Source organism: Schistocerca piceifrons, chromosome X (assembly GCF_021461385.2).
Source record: "Schistocerca piceifrons isolate TAMUIC-IGC-003096 chromosome X, iqSchPice1.1, whole genome shotgun sequence".
NCBI lineage: Eukaryota > Metazoa > Arthropoda > Insecta > Orthoptera > Acrididae > Schistocerca > Schistocerca piceifrons.
In genome coordinates this window covers 575,737,475-575,758,460 of record NC_060149.1, presented here as the reverse complement: position 1 = coordinate 575,758,460, position 20,986 = coordinate 575,737,475, and the positions used below count along the sequence as shown (strand labels likewise).

The window sequence follows — 20,986 nt, the reverse complement described above, 5'->3', positions numbered from 1 at the left end:
ACAGAGAAATGCAGAAGTACTGTTAAAATGCCCATATCTGTAAGTAATACAGACAACACTGACAACCAGTATAACATTTCACTCCTGGAGATATTTGAAATAATCCTAGTTTCACAATATAATCTCTACAATCCTTCTGCCCAGATGTAAATCACTAGTAAAAAAAATGCATATCAAAATAGTTCCAGATACTATCATTCCTTTCAGTATTATCTCATTCAGTTAGTTGCCACCACATCTGCAAAGGCTACATTAATGCTTCATGCCTTGGTATGCTTAGGTATTATCAGGTGGACTATTTTTAAGATAGGTTTGAAGGTCCTGCCTAATGCTTCAAAATGTACTCCAACAACAAATTAATAATAAATAATACATAACAGTTGTTAATGCATTTATATGTCTGGCCAATAAATGTTTATCACGTATGAATTTACATACTGCAAATAAAGTCCTGAAATGTTGAATGTGCCATAAGTATACATTACCAGAGACACTGTCACCGTGTCTCGCATAGTGCAGTCAATAGGCTTTAATACTATCACTTTCATAGTAACCTTTGGTGGTGATTTATGTTGGTATTGTCACATTGAGGATTTTTCTACATACATGATGATGCTTACAGGTGCAATAGATTCAGAAATACAGATGTTCTGTCAGTTTACAGACATCAAGCAGAACACTGTAATCTCCCTTTGAATTCAGCTACCCTACTTTCATCCTCCTCTAAATCCACATCTGTACTCTGCAAGGTACCTTACAATGTGAGGTGATGGATACATCTACATCTACATCTCCACTCTACAAACCACTGAAGTGCATGGCAGAGTGTACATCCCACTGTAACAGTTATTAGCTTTTTGATGTATGGAGTAAAGGAAGAATGACAGCATAAATACCTCTGTGAGTGCTATAATTAACCTGATCTAGTTCTCATGATACTTACAGGAGTGATATCTATGCAATTTTAGTATATTCTTAGTTCCATCATCTCAGTGAGTGGCTGACACAATATTAGATCACTTGTGGGAAATGGGGATGTGTGGCAAACTTAATATTACGTCACACCAGTTGTTATGATTTTGCGCTGTCAACCGTATGTCAGGTCTGCAGACTTCATAGTTTTTGAAACCTTTGTTATTGTCTCTTGTTTCGCAGGTATTAGCTGACATTTAAGTTCTCTCTGTTACATGTGTTTTGTGCGCTTTCGTATTGATTTTGTGTTCAAAATGTGCAGTGAAGAAGAGAAATGTCTGGAGTGAATGATTTACAGAGTCCTTCACGAGTTTGCAAAAGATGAGAAAAAAAATATTTAATGATGATCCAGATTATACACACCTATCATTATTTTCACAGTTTACTGTTATGAAGGGTTTTCCTACCGTTACACCAGGAAATCAATCTAAGCATATGATTCCAGTGACTGTAATGTTGAACTGTGTATCTGTCCATGTCTCAATTTATATCACACTGTGCTCCACTATGAATGCTAAATTTTGCTTTGTTCTTGTGTTCTGTGTGTTTCTTTAGATTTGAATTGGCTCTAAAAGAAATTTAAACAGAAATATCACATGTTTGTTTACCAGGGAATGTACCTGAATACCAGAACTCTTTTTCAATTTCTTTCTATAATAACTACTATTAACCCTCTAACGGTAAGGTTGGGGTTGGATCCGACCCCAGCAAGTCTGTTTTGGTTATAAGTCCCCATTCCCTTTTCTGAGAGCACTGTGGTTCCAGCTACCCTACCAGCCAGTCGTCCCAAGAACGCTAAGGAGGCCACGTCAGTCTGGTGAGTGACCTGCAGCTACCCTCTCTATCCGAAACCTACATTACCCGCGCTCGGGTTGGATCCGACCCCACCTTACTGTTTACGTCACACTTATTAGTTTCTTATGTGGGGAGGATTCAACCCCATATTGATGTTTATATTACATCTATGTTTTGTTTTCTCTTCTAGTATCTTACTAAAATGGCACATCAACTCCTTAGAACTCCTGAGGAGATACACAACGAGTTTCTCCGACAGGAGGCTGAGTCAGAGGACGGCGACAATATCGATGCAGAAAACTGTTCAGAAACCGAGGACGATGTATTATCTAATACTGATGACGAGGATGATGTATTTCATTGTGCAGCAGGAGCAGTCAAGTTTGATAATTCTCAGTCAGATGTAGATGATGAGAGAAATTTTGAGCTAGATAAAGACTTAGAGACAATATGGCCCAACAAACCCATCCATTCAAAATTTTCTAGGACACCAGTGTCAAATATTATCACTCATCTCCCTGGTCCACGTGGGGAAGCAAGGGGGGGTCACTAGTGAATTGGAAATATTTTTGTTATTTATAGATTAGAAAATTATAGAAAAAATTGTTTTGTACACAAATCTTGAAATCGAAAAATTTAGACAAAAGTACAATACGGTCCAGTGGTTTCATTCACAAACAGAGAGCATTGAAATAAAAGGGCTGATGCGTTGTGTCCTAAAAAATTCTATGCTTAGTGTAGACGACATGTTCTCAGCAACCTATGGACCTCCGGTATTCCATTGCACTATGTGCAAGAAAAGGTTTCCATTTCTTCTACTAAAAAACCTCTGCATCAATGATAAAGCCACCAGAGAGGCCAGAAAAATCAACGACAAATTTGCGGCTTTCAGAGATGTGTGGAACATGTTTGAATCTAACAGTGAAAAAAATTATAGTCCATCTGAATATGTCACAGTAGATGAGACTCTACTGAGTTTTCGGGATGCCTGTCCACTCAAAACATATATCCCATCGAAACCTGACAAATATGGGTTGAAAATAATGTCACTATGCAACGCGAGGACATTATATTTTTTGCGTGGCATTCCATGCACCGGCAAGGACAACAGAATAAAAAGGAGACCTGGAGATTTGCCTTTACCTGCCCAGTATGTTTTGCACCTGACGGAATCTATCAGGGGGTTCTAATACAAACATTACAGCAGACAATTGGTTCTCCTCACTGGAGGTGACTGATGCCCTCCACCAAAAGAAAGTCACATTTGTAGGTGCATTGAGGAGGAACAAACTGCAAATACCACAATCAATGCTGCTTTCTGTTCCAGTAGGCTCCGCTTTCTGCTCCAGTAGGCTCTCCAACATTTATGTATCAGAACGACAAAACTTTGGTGTCATTTACCCCAAAGAAAAATAAAAAAGTTTTACTGATATCGTCTATGCACTTCTCTGGAGAGATAAATGAAAGATCAAATAAGCCTGAAATTGTGGAGTTCTACAATCTAACTAAAGGAGGGGTCGATGTATTACATATGCTTTGCCACAGCAGGATCAGAAAAAGAAAGTTGAAAAGATGGCCCATGAGGTACTTTTATGCTATTTTAGACATCGCAGCTATAAATATTTTTATCGTTTAAAAAAGCAATAGCAAAATGTACAGCTTTCCAAATGAGCGAGAATATAATTTCTCAAAAATCTTGCGGTCTCTTTGACAAAACCTCTTATGGAAAAGAGGTTGACTAACACACATCTTCCCTGTGAGCTCCGTTTGTCCACTGGAAAACTTTTAGAAAAAGAACCAATCGAATTAGACAAGCCTACCCAAGCACAGCCACTAAAGAAAAGAAGATGTGATTATTGTGACAGATCAAAAGATAGGAAGGAGAATGCTTTTTGTAGTAAGTGTAATCATTCTATATGTGGGAAACATAAAGTTATTATATGCCCTGGCTGTAAAGAAACTGAGATGTGATAAATTGTGTCAAATATGTATTTTCAGGGCTGTATGTGATCATTTCCAGGATAACATTATACATTTATTATTTGTTCCTATTACAATATGTGTACAAAGACATTTATTATTGAGAACTCTATATTTCGAAACTGCTGACACTATAATTATTTTTTACAATTAGTAAGAGATGTTCCTCATTTAGTTCCTATCTTTAGAATTTCTAAAGCACTCAAGTTCCTAGTTGATGACTGAATCTATTGATTTTTACTATGTTTTCAATAATTTTATAGAGAATATTTCTATTAAGGTATTTTTTTGTAATCAAGTTCCTATTTTTTTTCCAAGTACTTTATATTCTTACTTATTGACTAGAAAAATAAAAAAACTTGTTGTTATAACAAATATTATGTGTGTTTAACTGGTAATAAAACTTTTTCCCATTATTCATTTTTTATTTTACCCCGAAAAATCCATATTTGGAGGGTGGGGTCTGATCCAACCCCACCTTACCGTTTATGTCAGGAAACTTCACCTCACCGTTAGAGGGTTAAATCGAAGTTTCATCTGTGGATTCAGATTTAACAACAGCAATGACAAAATATGTAGTCCAATAAACCTAGAAATGTTTTGAAATTCCACACTAGTTATAGCTTCCAAGAAACCAAATATTTTGAACAGTTCACGGGTAATGGCAGTTACTTAAAACGATCAGTACTGTTAAGTGTTAATGCTGATTCTTGAAACTTTGAAAGTAGTTTTTCTTAGGATGATTAAGTTCTATCCTTTCAAGAGTCTGCCAGTTCAGTTCTTTTAGCATCTCCATGACACTCTCCCAGGGGTCAAACAAACCTGTGACCATTCATGCTGCCCTTCTCTGTAAATGTTCAATATCCCCATTAGTCCTATTTGGTACGAGTTCCACACACTTGAGCAATATTCTAGGATGAGTCGCACAAATGATTTGTAAGCAATCTTCTTTGTAGACTGACTGCAGTTTCCTAGTATTCCACCAATAAAAGTCTGCCACCAGCTTTACCTATGACAGACTGTATCATAATTCCATTTCACATCCCTACAAAGTTCCCTGAATTGATTGGGGTCCTTTGGTTTGGAGCCAAGTGGAGGGTCGTCATCAACTCTGTGACAGTCTTTGCTGCAGATGCCTAAACCTATGTCATTATGTGGGGATTTGTAGGAAGCAGCTACTCGGGTAGCAGAGTACTTGTGGAGTGCATCTAATGGCTTTTACCATTAGACAGTGGTTTGAGGTGCTCTAATGAACACTCACCTGCAAATATGCAACAAGGGAAGACAGACAGCATTCAGAATACTTAAGACACTTCGATTGTCGAAATTTTATTCGACTGTCGAAATTTTATTCAACTGTCGAAATTTTATTCGACTGTCGAAATTTTATTCGACTGTCGAAATTTTATTCGACTGTCGAAATTTTATTCGACTGTCGAAATTTTATCAGTGAACTATCGAAGTATTCATAATAAATTTTATGCTCTCCAGTAAAGTTCCCGCACTCATTCTTGGGACCGAGAGTTGCCTGAAACCTGAGTTGGGAAGCTCCGAGAAATATGGCGAGTCATGGAACGTATATCAGAAAGACAGATTAGACGCCAAAGGTTGTGGAGTGTTTATTGCAACTGACAAAAATGCTGGCTCTATTGAAGTCGAAGTTGAGTGCGACACTGAAGTTATCTGGTCACGTATAACAGTTGTAGGTGAAATCACGTTAATTGTTGGATGTTTTTAAGGGCCACCCAATTCCGCTGTGACAGTTCTAGAGTAATTCAAAGAAAGTTTATGGTCAGTAGCACGTAAATATTCAGATCACGCAATACTAGTTGGAGGCAACTCTAACCTATCGAGTATAGACTGGGATGTCTATGGATTCACTGTGGGGTTACAGACAGACAGTCATGCAAAATACTTGGAACATGTTTTCTGAAATCTGTCTTGAGCAGATAGCTCGGCAGCCCAGACGCAATGGAAATATCTTAGACCTAGTGGTTCAAATAGGCCGGAACTTATCGACATCAATATAGAAATGGGGTTAGCAATCACAATGTCTTTATAGCAACTATGATTACAAAAGTTAATACATCAGTCAGGAAGGCCAGGAGAGTGTTTCTGCTAGACAGAGCAGATAAAACAGATAAAGCAGTTGTTAGCATCTCACTTAGACAGCGAATTGACATCACTTAGTTACAGTAAGATGGATGTACAGGAATTATGGGCAAAGTTTAAGTGGATTGTAAATTATGGTCTGGAGAGTTATGTGTCTAGTAAGTGGATAAAGGATGGAAAAGATCAACCATGGTTTGACAATGAAATTCGAAAGATGCTGCGGAAGCAAAGGATGTTGCACTCTCGTTTCAAAAGAGAACACACAAATGATGACAAGCTAAGATTAGTAGAGGTTCGTTCATCTGACAAAAGATGTATGTGTGAAGCAAACAACAACTACCATTGTCACACCTTAGCAAAAGATCTGACACAGAACCTATGAAAATTCTGGTCCTAAGTAAAATTGCTAAGCTTCCATTCAATCCCTTGTTGAGCAGTCTGGTGTGGCAGTTGAAGATAGCAAAACAAAAGCCGACATTTTAAATTTCATGTTCAACAAATTGTTCACAGTAGAATCGTGTAAACAAACCGTCATTTGGGTGTCAGACAGAATCCCATGTGGATGACATGGTAATAAGCATCCCTGGCATAGAGAAACAACTGAAAGATTTGAAAGCAAACAAATCACCATGTCTAGATGGAATCCCAATTCGATTTTACAAAGAGTACTCTACAGCACTGACCCTTACCTGGCTTACATTTATCGTGAATCTCTCCCCCAGCGCAAAGTTCCAAGTGACTGGAAGAAAACAGTGCAGGTTACTCCAGTATGTATGAAGGGTAAAAGAACGGCCCCACAAAATTACAGACCAATACCCCTAACTTTGCTTTGCTGCAGGATCCTTGAACATATTCACAGCTCGAATATATCAAACTTTCTTGAGACTGAGAAGCTCATGTTCACAAGTCAGCATGCATTTAGAAAGTAGTGCTCGTGCGAAACACAGCTTACCCTTTTCTCACATGATGTACTGTGAACTATGGCTGAAGGGCAACAGGCACATTCCATATTTCTAGATTTCTGGAAAGCATTTGACACAGTGCCCCATTGTAGGCTGTTAACAAGGGTACAAGCATATGGAATAAGTTCACAGATATGTGAGTGGATCAGAGACTTTTTAAGAACCCAGTACTCGACGGCGAATGTTCATCAGAGGCAAGAGTATTGTCAGAAGTGCCCCGTGGAAGAGTGATAGGACCTCTGTAGTTCTCTATATAGATAAATGATTTGGCAGACAGGATGGGCAGCAATCTGTGGTTGTTTACTGACGATGCTGTCGTGTACGGTAAAGTGTCGAAGTTGAGTGACTGTAGGAAAATACAAGATGACTTGGACAAAACTTCTAATTGGTATGATGAATGGCAGCTAGCTCTAAATGTGGTAAAATGTAAGTTAGTACTGATGAGCATGAAGAACAAACCTGTGATGTTCAGATACAATATTACTAGTGTCCTGCTTGACACAGTCAAGTCATTTAAATAGCTGGACATAATGTTGCAAAGCAATAGGAAATGGAATGAGCATGTGAGAACTGTGGTAAGGAAGGCAAATGGTTGACTTTGATTTATTGGGAGAATTTTAGGAAAGAGTGGTCTAACTGTAAAGTAGACCACATATGGGATGCTGGTGCTACCTATTCTTGAGTACTGCTCAAGTGTTTGGGATCCATACTAAGTCAGATTTAAGGAAGACACTGAAGCAGTTCAGAGGTAGGCTGCTAGATTTGTTACCACTATGTTTGAACAACACTTAAGTGTTATGGAGATGCTTCGGGAACTCAAACGGGAATCCCTGGAGGGAAGGCAATGTTCTTTTCGAGAAACACTACTGAGAAAATTTAGAGAACTGCCATTTGAAGCGGACAGCCACATAATTCCACTGCCGCCAAAGTACATTACGAGTAAGGATCAAGAGGATAACACGAAGGTAACACACAAGAAATTAGGGCTGATACGGAGGCATATAGATAGTAATTTTTCCCTCACTATTTGTGAGTAGAACAAGAAAGGAAATGACTAGTGGTGTACAGTGTAACCTCTGCCATGCGTTGTATGGTGGCTTGCGGAGTATCTATGTAGATGTAGAAAGTGGTACACAAAAGAATCTGTATGATTTGCTGATTCCAACTGTGATTTATTGGTACTGCAGTTGTAGGATACTAAGTTCTTTTTCTTCATTTTGTAAAGTGTAGAAACTTATATTTCTGGATATTTAAAGCAAGCTGTCAGTTTTTTGAATATTTCTCTTGTGTGTTGTTCTGCAGCCTCAATAAACTGTATGAAATGTCTACCAGCGTCACGACAGTCCACCATAGTAACATAATATTGTTTAAATATTCTCACAAACTCAAAGAAATTCTAGTTGTATGTAAAGGCTGTTAGTGGCAGTAGAATCAGTGTCCCGTGTCTCAAATATAAGAATAGCATTTACAATAGAGCAGCACATTGCTCAAAAATGAGCTATGCTCGAAACCAATATCAAAAAATAAACAAAAAAAGTAACTACACGGGCTATCATTATGATAATATGCATTTCGTACAAGCCTGACTGAATATCTTTGCAGCTTCTTTTAAATGGTAATTCATTATAGATAAAATTAACAACATAAAAAAACCTGAGGTTAGTATTTATATTGTCTGCAAGGTCATTAATATGCAACATGAACAGCCAGGGTCCTAACACACTTCCCTGGGGCATTCCCGATGTTACTCCTACATCAGTCAATGACTCTCCATCCAGTTGTGTCCTCCCTATCAAAAAACCATTAATCCAATTATAAATTTTGCTTGGTACCAAGTCAAACATTATTTGGAAATCAAGAAATACTGCATCTACCTTATTGTCTTGTTCCATGGTTCTCAGTACATCATGCAAGAAAAGTGAGAGTTGAATTTCACAAGAATGTTGTTTTCAGTATCCATGCTTGTTGGCATGGAGGTTATTCTAATCAAGATACCTCATTATACTTGAACTCAGAAAATGTTCTCTAAGATTCTACAACAAATGTATGCCAAGCATATTGGGCGCTAGTTTTGTGGATCACTTCTGTTATCCTTCCTGTAGACATGTACAACCTGTACTTGATTGCAACTACTGGGCACGGTTTTTTGTTCAACTGATCGTATGTTAGATTATAGTTAAAAGAGAGGCTAACTCAGTAGCAGATACATTACAGAACCTGATAGGGATTCCATCAAGCCCTGACGCTTTGTTCAGTTTCAATTATTTCAGCTGTTTCTCAATGCCACCAACACTAATACCTACTTCATTTATCTTTTCAGTGGCATGGCAATGATCCTGGGTTTTCCTTTGTGTACAGGAATATTTGAGAACAGAGTTAAGCATTTCTGCTTTTGCTTTTCTACCCTCAATTTCAGTTCCTGTCTCATCCGTGAGTGACTGGACACTAACTTTGCTGCCACTAACAGCCTTTACACACGACCAGAATTTCTTTAGGTTTTGGGAGAGATCTTCCAACAATATTCTGCTATGGTAGTCATTCGAGACTTCACGCATTGCTCTCTTGACAGCCAAATGTGTTTCATTCAACATCTGTCTATGTCCCATACTTTCTTTTACAACTATGATGCAGTAGCCTCTGTTCGTTTAGAAGTTTCTTTATAGTGACTGTATACCATGGAAGGTCCCTCCCATCATGAGCTGTTCTACTGGGCACATATCTATCCAGTGCATAATCTACTATTCTTTTAAAATATAGCCATAGTTCCTTTACATGCTCCTGTCCTGTGCTAAAAGTTTCGAATTCCTCACTGAGATACCTTACTATAACTTCTTAACTTATTTTACTGAACATACGTATTTTTCTACTTGATTTCGTTGCCCTCTGTATTATGGTAATCATTATTGCTACAATTGCCTCTTGGTCACTAATGCCAGTTTCAAAATGGACATAGTCAAAGACATTATATCTATTTGGAGCCATTAGATCTAATATATTTCCAATAGGAGTAAGGTTCCAAGCTATCTTTTCTAGGCAGTTTTCACAGAAGGAATTTAGTAATGTTTGACAAAATATTTTGTAATGCCCAACACTAACTCAACTGTAATTATCCCAATTGACTAATGGATGATTGAAGTCTCATCCAATGATTACAGAACAATTGGGGAACTTAGGTGCAAGCAAATTGAAGGTTTCTCTGAAGTTTTGGGTACATCATGAGGAGAGGCTGGTGGTAGTTACAAGAATCCAATTACAATTTTACACCCAATCCTAATACTGAGTCTCGTACAAACAATCTGCATGCAGCTTCAATTTATGATTTTAATACTCTTGCCTGTGAGAGGACAATTCTTTGGATCTCACACTGATACATTTGGGTGTCTCCTACAGCTATCATTATCTGGACTTGATAGAAAGCCATCTTAGTGCAAAGTTAGCTACTTAGATAGTATCCTGTGACGTGCAGTTCACACCTGACCCATTCAGGAGGACCATACCACTTTTAGCCCTACAGCTCAAGTGATGTCTAGGACATCACAACCTAACTTCTCACACAACCACTCAACTCTGAGCCAGTGGGCCTCAATCTGTTCTGGGGATAATGCTGCAGATTGTGAGCTTTGTTGAAACTCTACAATCAAGGCTGGTATTCTCAACCTTCTGTCAGTCGAAATGATCCAAGTATGACCCCGGAGCCTAAACAACAGGCACTGTTCCTCCCAACATGTGCCACAATCTGTAGTTGGTCTCACCCTGTTTCCTCAATGGCTGCTACAACAACCTCTTCAACATCTTGAATGAGGTCTCCGGGCATACAGACTGAGTGCACATGGTGTCCCTTCCTGCCCCTTGCTGCTATTTCCCTAAGGTGTTACATTACTAGCTGAATGTCCGAACTGCAGATGATTAATACACTCGCATCCTTGACAAGGGACACAGCATGTGTCACAATGGCTCACTGTCGGTTTCTGTGGAAGACAGCACCTTAAACTTGTTTAGGGGGATAGATGTAACACCTTGACTTCTCCTTGGTCTCTTGTCTCCTCTGTACAGGATGCCTATACCTACCACTGACAATGCCACTCACAATTCAGTGGCTAAGTAGTGGTAGATCCTGTATTTCCTGCAGGCGAGACAGTATCTACAGGATAGGATAGTACCTGAGGTACATTTCCTGCAGAAGAGACAGTATCTACAGGAGAGGATAGCACCTGAGGTACCTTTTGTATATCTGGTACATAACTCTCGGTAACCTTCCAAACACATCCATTCGTAGCAGCTTCCAATCGCTTGACAGCAGTCGAGGCAATTTCCAGCTGCTCATGAAGAGCAACTAACTCGTCCTCTGCCCGAGAACAGCAAACACAATGGGGCTGCATTGTGCCTGGTGCAATATTTTGAGAATAATAATAAACAATTTTAAATTAAGCTTGTTGATTCTCCTTTAATTTATGGGTTGATATGCTGCAAATATTGGCAGTTGCTTTTTGGAACTGAAGCGATTTTCAGCCAAAACAAAATATCTATTACTACAACAGAAAAATTTGGTCCAAAATCTACTGCTTCTCCAAAACAATTTTCAGATTGTAGTCACTAACAAATTCTGCAGCAGTGTGATAAGTAAAGACAATACACACTCCTGTTAAAGGAGATGACTAATATGACACAACATATTAGTTGTTTACAATAACTGTAAATCATTAATGCTGATTCACTATGAAACAAACTAAATACAACACTAGTAACTTATGAAAATATGTGTTTGCTAGCATCTGAAAATTCTCAAAAACATACCTTTTCTTCAAATAAATTTATAATGAAATTAGAGAACTATTGGATTTGAAAGAGAATACAGTGGTCAAAAGCTTCTAAAAGCACAATTTTAATTTACAATTGACAATATAGTACTACACAATATATCACAATATACGCACAAGTTTTGACACAGATAACATGATAAAGTCATTTAAGTTTTATGTCAAACTTTGGACCTAGGTTTTCGATGTCAGGAAGTGCAAGTATTTTGAATGTACCTGGTTTTGTGTTTCCTTTTACTTTAGCATGCCAAAGATGAACAATGTAGCATACGTGTATCTCACAAAATGTGTTTACATGTAGAGCACAACAACGCACACCTTCTGCGTGGGGTGGCTTACAATGTTGTGTTGTACTACTATTTTTTCTAGTGTTCCCTATTCCAGCCACAAATTTTTGATGGTACACCTATGTATTACCTCCAATTTTCTTGTCGCCATTTTTCAAGATAAAATAATTTGTTGTCCAACTCTTCCCAGAATGTATGCTCCAGGAATTCCAACTGCAAACTTTTCCAAGATGCATGACATTTCTCTTGTAGTATCTCTCATTGGAATTTGTGAGGCATCCCTGTGATGAAAGGTGCCACTGTTTGTTGAATCTCCTATTTAGTGTATCTAACTTCTTCTTGACAATGCGTATTTCTGAATCTTTTCCATCTTATCCACAGCTGTTGGCATGTTGTTTGCTCTGTCTAAAAATCCGAGAGCGTAACATTTTTATGTTATCACTGAATGTCATTCCTAACCAGATGTCTCAAAGCTGTAGTAACTATGACAGAGACACAAAAGCATGATAGGGGTACAAAAGAGCACATGTACATGAAAAATGTTAGGTGCCGTCTGAAGAATAAACAGTACTTCTTAAACATGAATAATTGCTCCCATAGGTCTATAACAGTGTGAGTAATGAATATTATAAAGTAGGAGCTTTAGGTTTAAAGTAATCAGCAAGTATGAAAATGACCAACACTACAGGAAAATGCGACAGAACTAAAGACAAAACTGATTCCAACACATCATGACAGTTTGAAGAACTAATGCAAATTGCCATTAGCATTGTTACCCACCTAGAGGGGGGGGGGGAAATGGGGAGGGAGGGAGGGAGGGAGGGAGGGAGAGGGGGAGGGAGGGAGAGGGGGAGGGAGGGAGGGAGAGGGGAGAGGTGAGAGGGGAGAGGGAGAGGGGGGGGGGGGGAGAGAGAGAGAGCTAAATCATGACATCCAATAGGAAAATAAGTGGAATGATTAAATACATCTTGGCAGTTTTTTAGGCAACACATCAGATGAAGTGCTGTCACCATCCTACCCTTATGCTGAGTGATAGTGGAACAATAAAAATGATGCAACTCACATTCATTTTTAATAGTTTCCATGTGCAAAGACAGATGATGATGATAATACTGGATACCTAAATACAAATACCAAAATGACAGTGCAGAGCATGAGGGAGGGGGGGGGGGAAGGTTGTGGGGAAGGGGGGGGGGACGATGTCAGTTCAGTGTTACCTGCACGTGCAGTATACCTGTGGCAGCAACAGGTGTGTAGTTCTGTATTAAATTCCTACACACACTACCTGTTCACAGAGATTATTGCATTCACCGTATTTTCTGACGGAATGATAGGCATTAATTCATGTTTCATCCAACCATACAATCTGCCCTAAAAACTGACAGAGCCATGTGACAACATCCACGTATCCACAGCTAAAATGAGTGTGCGAAACCTCATTGTCCAGATCACAATATAACGAGAAACTGGTAGTTGTTCTGATGCCTTACAAACATGGGATACAACAATGTACATTAATGAAAAATCTTTCTATAAGCTTGTATACTATCATCAGCACATGGAAAACTAATGTATGTAAGCCAGGCATGGTTTAGAGAGCTAGCATATATAGCTATACAGTAAAATAAATATAATTCTCCCTTATAAATTCTAGTAATAATGAATAATATACATCAGGGCATAATTCAGTGTCACAGAATAAAACTAGATAAATGAAATACTTGACAAACTGTTAAAGATATATGACATTTCATGTTACCTTTTTGGGGAGTTGTGATAGTTGGAGACATACAGTGGCTTTTAAGCATTTACTCTTACATCATAGAAAACCATGAACACTTCATACCTTGAACGACTTTACACTCGACAACCCACTCTGAGCCTCTCTCTGGTACTCATAACGAGAGAACGGTCCCTTCAGAGTAGCACCAGTATGAAGCAGGTCTATTGTTTCCTCAACTGCTATGTTGCCCCAATGTGAAACTTCAATCGTTCTTAACAAGTTTGTGACTGTCAAGAAGGGAGCATTGTTCTCAAAGTGAATTATCATTTTATCCTGTAAAGTAAAAATACAACATACACAAACATTAGGGAAACACAATTTAAACATGAAATTTGCATCATCTTATGACACAGTACACACAATTATTTGTATTTAGTATTATCTACACTCCTCTTATTTTTTCTATGACATTTGTTTTAACCTTTGGCAAGGCATAAATATAAGACAAGTGTATATAAAAAATATTTTATTACTAAAAGTTATGTACACTTATAGTTACTCTTCAACATAACCACACAATGACTCAGACATTTGTTATACCTGTGGACAAGATTTCCAATACCCCGTTCATAAAAATATTGCCACCAATGAATTCAGACTGGAGATGAGATCTGTTGTTTGTTTCTTGGAAGCAGAAGGGACTAATTCAGCAGAAATTCAGCAAAGAATGAGCAGAAAGCCATTCGAAACCAAATAAGAGGCATGCGGGCTTCTCGAATTGTTCTTATCCATGACAACACTCATTCTCACAGTGCTAGTGCAACCCAATGGGTTCTTGAGCAAATTCATCAGAACATTTTCAACTACCCACCATACATTCCCAACCTAGTGCTGAGTGAATTCAATCTTTTCTCTGACCTGAAGATGTGGCTAGGAGGGTAGCACTTTCAAACTAATGAGGAGCATCAAGATAACGTCACAACTCATTTCAATGCATTGGCTGTAACATTTTATGAAGAGAGAATTGAAAAGCTTGTTCACAGAAATAACAAATGTCTCAATTATTTTGTTGATTTATGCCAAAAAATAACCATACGCATATGTAACTTTTACTAATACGACATTTTTTTATATAAATACTTATCTTTTATTTACAGCTACCCACTTTTTTTTTAACCTCATAAAAATTTTACTACTGAACCATGAAACAGGACTTGGCTCCAATGTCAGCTACAGGACTTACCATGGGTCTCAGTCACAACAGTTGTAAAACAATCATGTTGTTGTGGTCTTCATTCCTGAGACTGGTCTGATGCAGCTCTCCATGCCACTCTATCCTGTGCAAGCTTCATCATCTCACAGTGCTTATTGCAACTTACATCCTTCTTAATCTGCTTAGTGTATTCATCTCTTGGCCTCCCACTACAATTTTTACCCTCTGCGCTGCCCTCCAATACTAAATTATTAATTCCTTGATGCCTCAGAACATGTCCTACCAACCGGCCCCTTCTTCTTGTCAAGTTGTGCCACAAACTCCTCTTCTCCCCAATTCTATTCAATAGCTCCTCATTAGTCACGTGATCTACCCATCTAATCTTCAGCATTCTTCTGTAGCAGCACATTTCGAAAGCTTCTATTCTCTTCTTACCGTCCATGTTTCACTTCCATACATGGCTACACTCCATACAAATACTTTCAGAAACGACTTCCTGACACTTAAATCTACACTCGATATTAACAAATTTCTCTTCTTCAGGAACGCTTTCCTTGCCATTGCCAGTCTACATTTTATATCGTCTCTACTTCAACCACCATCAGTTATTTTGCTCCCAAAATAGCAAAACTCATCTACTACTTTAAGTGTCTCATTTCCTAATCTAATTCCCTCAGCATCACCCGATTTCATTAGACCACATTCCATTATCCTAGTTTGCTTTTGTTGATGTTCATCGTATATCCTCCTTTCAAGACACTGTCCGTTCCGTTCAACTGCTCTTCCAAGTCCTTTGCTGTCTCTGACAGAATTACAATGTCATCGGCGAGCCTCAAAGTTTTTATTTCTTCTCCATGGATTTTAATACCTACTCCGAATTTTTCTTTTGTTTCCTTTACTGCTTGCTCAATATACAGATAGCATAACATCGGGGAGAGGCTACAACCCTGTCTAACTCCCTTCCCAACCACTGCTTCCCTTTCATGCCCTTCGACTCTTATAACTGTCATCTGGTTTCTGTAAAAATTGTAAATAGCCTTTCGCTCCCTGTATTTTACCCCTGCGACCTTTAGAATTTGAAAGAGAGTATTCCAGTCAACATTGTCAAAAGCTTTCTCTAAGTCTACAATTGCTAGAAACGTAGGTTTGCCTTTCCTTAATCTTTCTTCTAAGATAAGTCGTAGCGTCAGTATTGCCTCACGTGTTCCAATATTTCTACGGAATCCAAACTGATCTTCCCCGAGGTCAGCTTCTACCAGTTTTTCCATTCGTCTGTAAAGAATTCACGTTAGTATTTTGCAGCTGTGACTTATTAAACTGATAGTTCGGTAATTTTCGAATCTGTCAACACCTGCTTTCTTTGGGATTGGAATTATTATATTCTTCTTGAAGTCTGACGGTATTTCGCCTGTCTCATACATCTTGCTCACCAGATGGTAGAGTTATGTCAGGACTGGCTCTCCCAAGGCCATCAGTAGTTCTAATGGAATGTTGTCTACTCCAGGGGCCTTGTTTCGACTTAGGTCTTTCAGTGCTCTGTCAAACTCTTCACGCAGTATCGTATCTCCCATTTCATCTTCATCTACATCCTCTTTTATTTCCATAATATTGTCCTCAGGTTCATCGCCCTTGTATAGACCCTCTATATACTCCTTCCACCTTTCTGCTTTCCCTTCTTTGCTTAGAACTGGGTTTCCATCTGAGCTCTTGATATTCATGCAAGTGGTTCTCTTTTCTCCAAAGGTCTCTTTAATTTTCCTGTAGGCAGTACCTATCTTACCCCTAGTGAGATAAGCCTCTACATCCTTACATTTGTCCTCTAGCCATCCCTGCTTAGCCATTTTGCACTTCCTGTCGATCTTGTTTTTGAGACGTTTGTATTCTTTTTTGCCTGTTTCAGTTACTGCATTTTTATATTTTCTCCTTTCATCAATTAAATTCAATATTTCTTCTGTTACCCAAGGATTTCTACTAGCCCTCATCTTTTTACCTACTTGATCCTCTGCTGCCTTCACTACTTCATCCCTCAAAGCTACCCATTCTACTTCTAATGTATTTCTTTCCCCCATTCGTGACAATTGTTCCCTTATGCTCTCCCTGAAACTCTGTACAACCTCTGGTTTAGCCAGTTTATACAGGTCCCATCTCCTTAAATTCCCACCTTTTTGCAGTTTCTTCAGGTTTAATCTACAGTTCATAACCAATAGATTGTGGTCAGAGTCCACATCTGCCCCTGTAAATGTCTTACAATTTAAAACCTGATTCCTAAATCTCTGTCTTACTATTATATAATCTGTCTGATGCCTTCTAGTATCTCCAGGATTCTTCCATGTATACAACCTTCATAGCACTTTTTATATCTCAGTAGGACTTAGTTGTTTGCTTATGTAAATGTGTGTATAAATACATTATAGAAAAATTATACCTGTACTTAATATTACACATAAGTGCACATATTGTATTTTATGTTAGTAAAGTAAGAAAGAGTTTGCTATTTTGGTGTGTTATAATCAACAATAACTTTCAGACCCTTAACGGTCAACATTTGTATCCAGTTTGCACAATATGTGATGGTTGAACTGCATTTTTTCCCACTTTAATATTACTTTCATTTGAGTTCACTCGGAACAAACATTATACAAAATATAATAAGTTTCCAACATTCTCCCAAAAAGTAATTCATATCAGTTTGTGTGTACACACCTGTGAGAAAGGCTGGACTTTTTCATATGGACCATAAGTTATTACATTGTCAGAAACTGCTACTGGTTTATGTTTTGTGTAACTTTCTATGTTTTTCGATGCCAAGGTAACAGTTGTTGTCTGCTTGATTGCAGTATACGGTGAATAAAGAACAGTGCTCCCATGATACAGTACAAGTTGCTTCTCCTTCTGCGATATTGAAGCTGGGTGAGGTTTCAATTGGTGTGTGAACACTGTCTCAACTTCCACCTGAAATGTACATTATCACTGAGTTATAACATATAAAACTGTCATCACATGGGAAGCAACCACATTACTAACACACACACACACACACACACACACACACACACACACACACACACACACACACACACACAAAGAGAACAAACCATCCACATGATTTTTCTTTGCCTCTTGTTCTGTAGAGCTCATTCAGATTACGTCAAAAGAATCTGAGTAAATAGTGTATCAGCAGAAATATAGCCAACATTCACATTCAAACAATGTTTATCCACTGAAACAACTCCAATATCACCACTGAATTCTACTTCAAATTTCGTGCTGATGTAAAAACCCATAAATTCTACCAGTATATATCAAAACATGCAGCTTTCAATTTGTAATCTGTATGCTCTTGGTTTAAACTAAAAATTTAAGCGCACATTGGCTACGCATGTGTATTTTAGGTGTACAGCATGAAATGTGAAATGAGGGCCACCTTTTTCTGGTTGGCAACACTAAAGTGTGGACCAGAGAATTATTACATTGTTAGATGCTGCTGTGAAGAGAGAGTCTTGAAACTGTAAGGTCAGTCATTCACATTTTGCGCAATGGTCTCCCACATATTCGGTTGGAGTTTGCTGTGTCTCTAAATACATTCCTGCTGGCAAAAAACGCCAACACAACCTGTACAACTCTTTACAATCTGGATGATTTACTAATGTGGCCTTGTAAAACTTGTCATCTTGGCCTTGTTGTGTGGGTACTGTGAATGATTGAAAGCAATAGTAAACTATAACTGTTACGTTTATCCTGAAGGTGTGAAGTCTACTGTATGGTTAAATGGTGACAGCATCCTCTTTTATAAAATATTTTGGAGGTAAAATACTCTCCCATTTGGATTTCCAGGCAGGGACTACTCAGGACAATGTCATTAAAAAAAAGAAAAATAAATAAATAAATCTGACATTTTATGAGTCAGAGCATGGAATGTTAGATTGTTTAGTCGTGTAGGCAGGCTAGAGAACTTACGTAGGGAAATGGATAGGGGTCATTCCATGTCAACTCACCAAGGCCTCTCTGCTTAACTATCACAGATCTTGTTGAAGTTTTATGTGAACATTTGTACATGTCCCTGATGAACACTAGTAAAGTTTAACATTCATCAGAACAATACTGACCGAGATATATAGTCACTTCTTTGACTCCAAGCATGAATTTGGGCAGAGAGAGAGAGAGAGAGAGAGAGAGAGAGAGAGAGAGAGAGAGAGAATTTCTGGTGACTGTGAGCCGTTATATAGTGGGCAATATTTTGTTGAAAGACATGAAATTTGGCCACCTTGCACAACTTAATGTGTTCTCTCAAGAAAAATAGCGAAAAGAATTTTACAAGGCGTATTAGGTCAAAAATTTTTACGCAAAATCACCCTAAAACATCAGCGCTCAAAAAAATGCTGGTCATGAGGGATAGCACATAGCATGTATCAAAAACCAACATACACAGACCAATACCTGCACAAACCGTCAAATCATCACTCGAGCCAGAAAAGACGCATGATTAATGTGCCCATGTGAGCCGCAGAACCTTGGACATGGCATGCAACACCTGGAAAATATTCTGAGTGACAATGGGTACTCCACCAGTTAAATAAGGTGTGTCACAGAATCAAACACTCATTGAAGTGACATATCGGAAAAGAAAGGTCAGGTACGCCATTTCTGTCATACATTCCCAGAGTGATGAACAGAATCAGCTGTATATTGAGCAAACAAGGCATAAAGACTATTTATTAACTGACAAACACGATCAATGAGTGTCTCCGATTGGGATAGGAGAAAAGGCACCCGCTTGCAATAAGGGAAATATACCGCATACCATGTATATGCAGAACAGTCTCTGTTGGAATGTCTGGATGACCAACCAACACAGCCGGTCGCTGTGACCGAGCGGTTCTAGGCGCTTCAGTCCAGAACCATGCTGCTGCTATGGTTGCAGGTTCGAATCCTGCCTCAGGCATGGATGTGTGTGATGTCCTTAGGTTAGTTAGGTTTAAGTAGTTCTAAGTCTAGGGGACTGATGACCTCAGATGTTAAGTCCCATAGTGCTTAGAGCCATTTGAACCATTTTGAATCAACCAACAGAAGTGGCATTGTAGGCTGGGGCAGGTGGAGAAATCATCCATGGTGAAGCATGCGCTGTGTGAGAGCAACCACATAGTAAATTCACCGACATGGAAATTCTTGCTGTAAAGAAGTGCAATCATACCTGCTTGTTCAGAGAAACTATAAAAGTACATAAACATGACAATAGTTTCAACAAGATAGGATCCTGGATTCCTGTGCTGTAGCAAATGACTGTTGCAGGTAGTAAGGGAAGAACTGCACCGGAATTGACCACGGAAAAGCCCTTGGATGTTGACATGCCAGGTTCACATAATCTGCAGCAGTGAGCTCAACTCCAGTCTACCATCAGTAATGGAGGACGAAGCTTTGACAATGCCAGCTACTTGTGCTGGCAAAACATCAGTAAAATCATCAAACTAACATCAGCCGACGAACCTGAGACAGAAGCCAATACGCAATTTGTCAATAAGTAGCCACAAAAGCTTTAACAATTTTGAATATTCATTTACTGCTTTCCAAATTTCTGCAAAGTCAGTACAAACATGATTTTCATAAATATTGCCAAAATAGTTCACATTTAGTCTACTTTTAGTAAATCTCTTTTCTGTAATAGATTTCAAAGGAATCGCAGTTGGAAAGACAACGTTTTCAAGCAGTCAGATAATCACATTCGATTTTCCAATGTGCATGCAGTGCACTAAAAATATCTGAAAATGATGGAGGATTGTCCATGTTTCATTGCATGTTGTTTCTATCTCTAAAATGACAAGTAATATCTCACTATACTGCATTGGTCCAGGGTGACATTGACACTACTGGTTCAAGAACATGAACCAGCAACCCTATTGCTCATAGGCATCATGCCTTATGATGATGATGATGATGATGATGATGATTGGTTTGTGGAGCACTCAAATGCTCAGTCATCAGCACCCGTACAAAGTCCTAATTTTTACACAGTACAATCAAGCCACTGCCACAAATGATGATGGTGATGGTGATGATGATGATGATGACAACACAAACACCCAGTCCCTGGGGTCATGCTTGATGGTTGTGCAATACCAGCCACAGGT

The 20,986-nt window shown here is 38.6% G+C and overlaps 1 protein-coding gene across 1 annotated transcript in view; it reads right to left on the bottom strand.

Moving 5' to 3' along the window:
• Positions 1 to 20,986, bottom strand: part of LOC124722387 (dolichyl-diphosphooligosaccharide--protein glycosyltransferase subunit 1) — a 91,848-nt gene that overhangs the window by 42,285 nt on the left and 28,577 nt on the right. Inside the window, exons 3-4 of the mRNA XM_047247560.1 lie at positions 17,565 to 17,813; positions 13,772 to 13,981 (exon numbers count right to left, since the gene is read on the bottom strand). Of these exons, the coding sequence (XP_047103516.1) occupies positions 13,772 to 13,981; positions 17,565 to 17,813 (459 nt within the window). The remainder of the gene's footprint in view (positions 1 to 13,771; positions 13,982 to 17,564; positions 17,814 to 20,986) is intronic.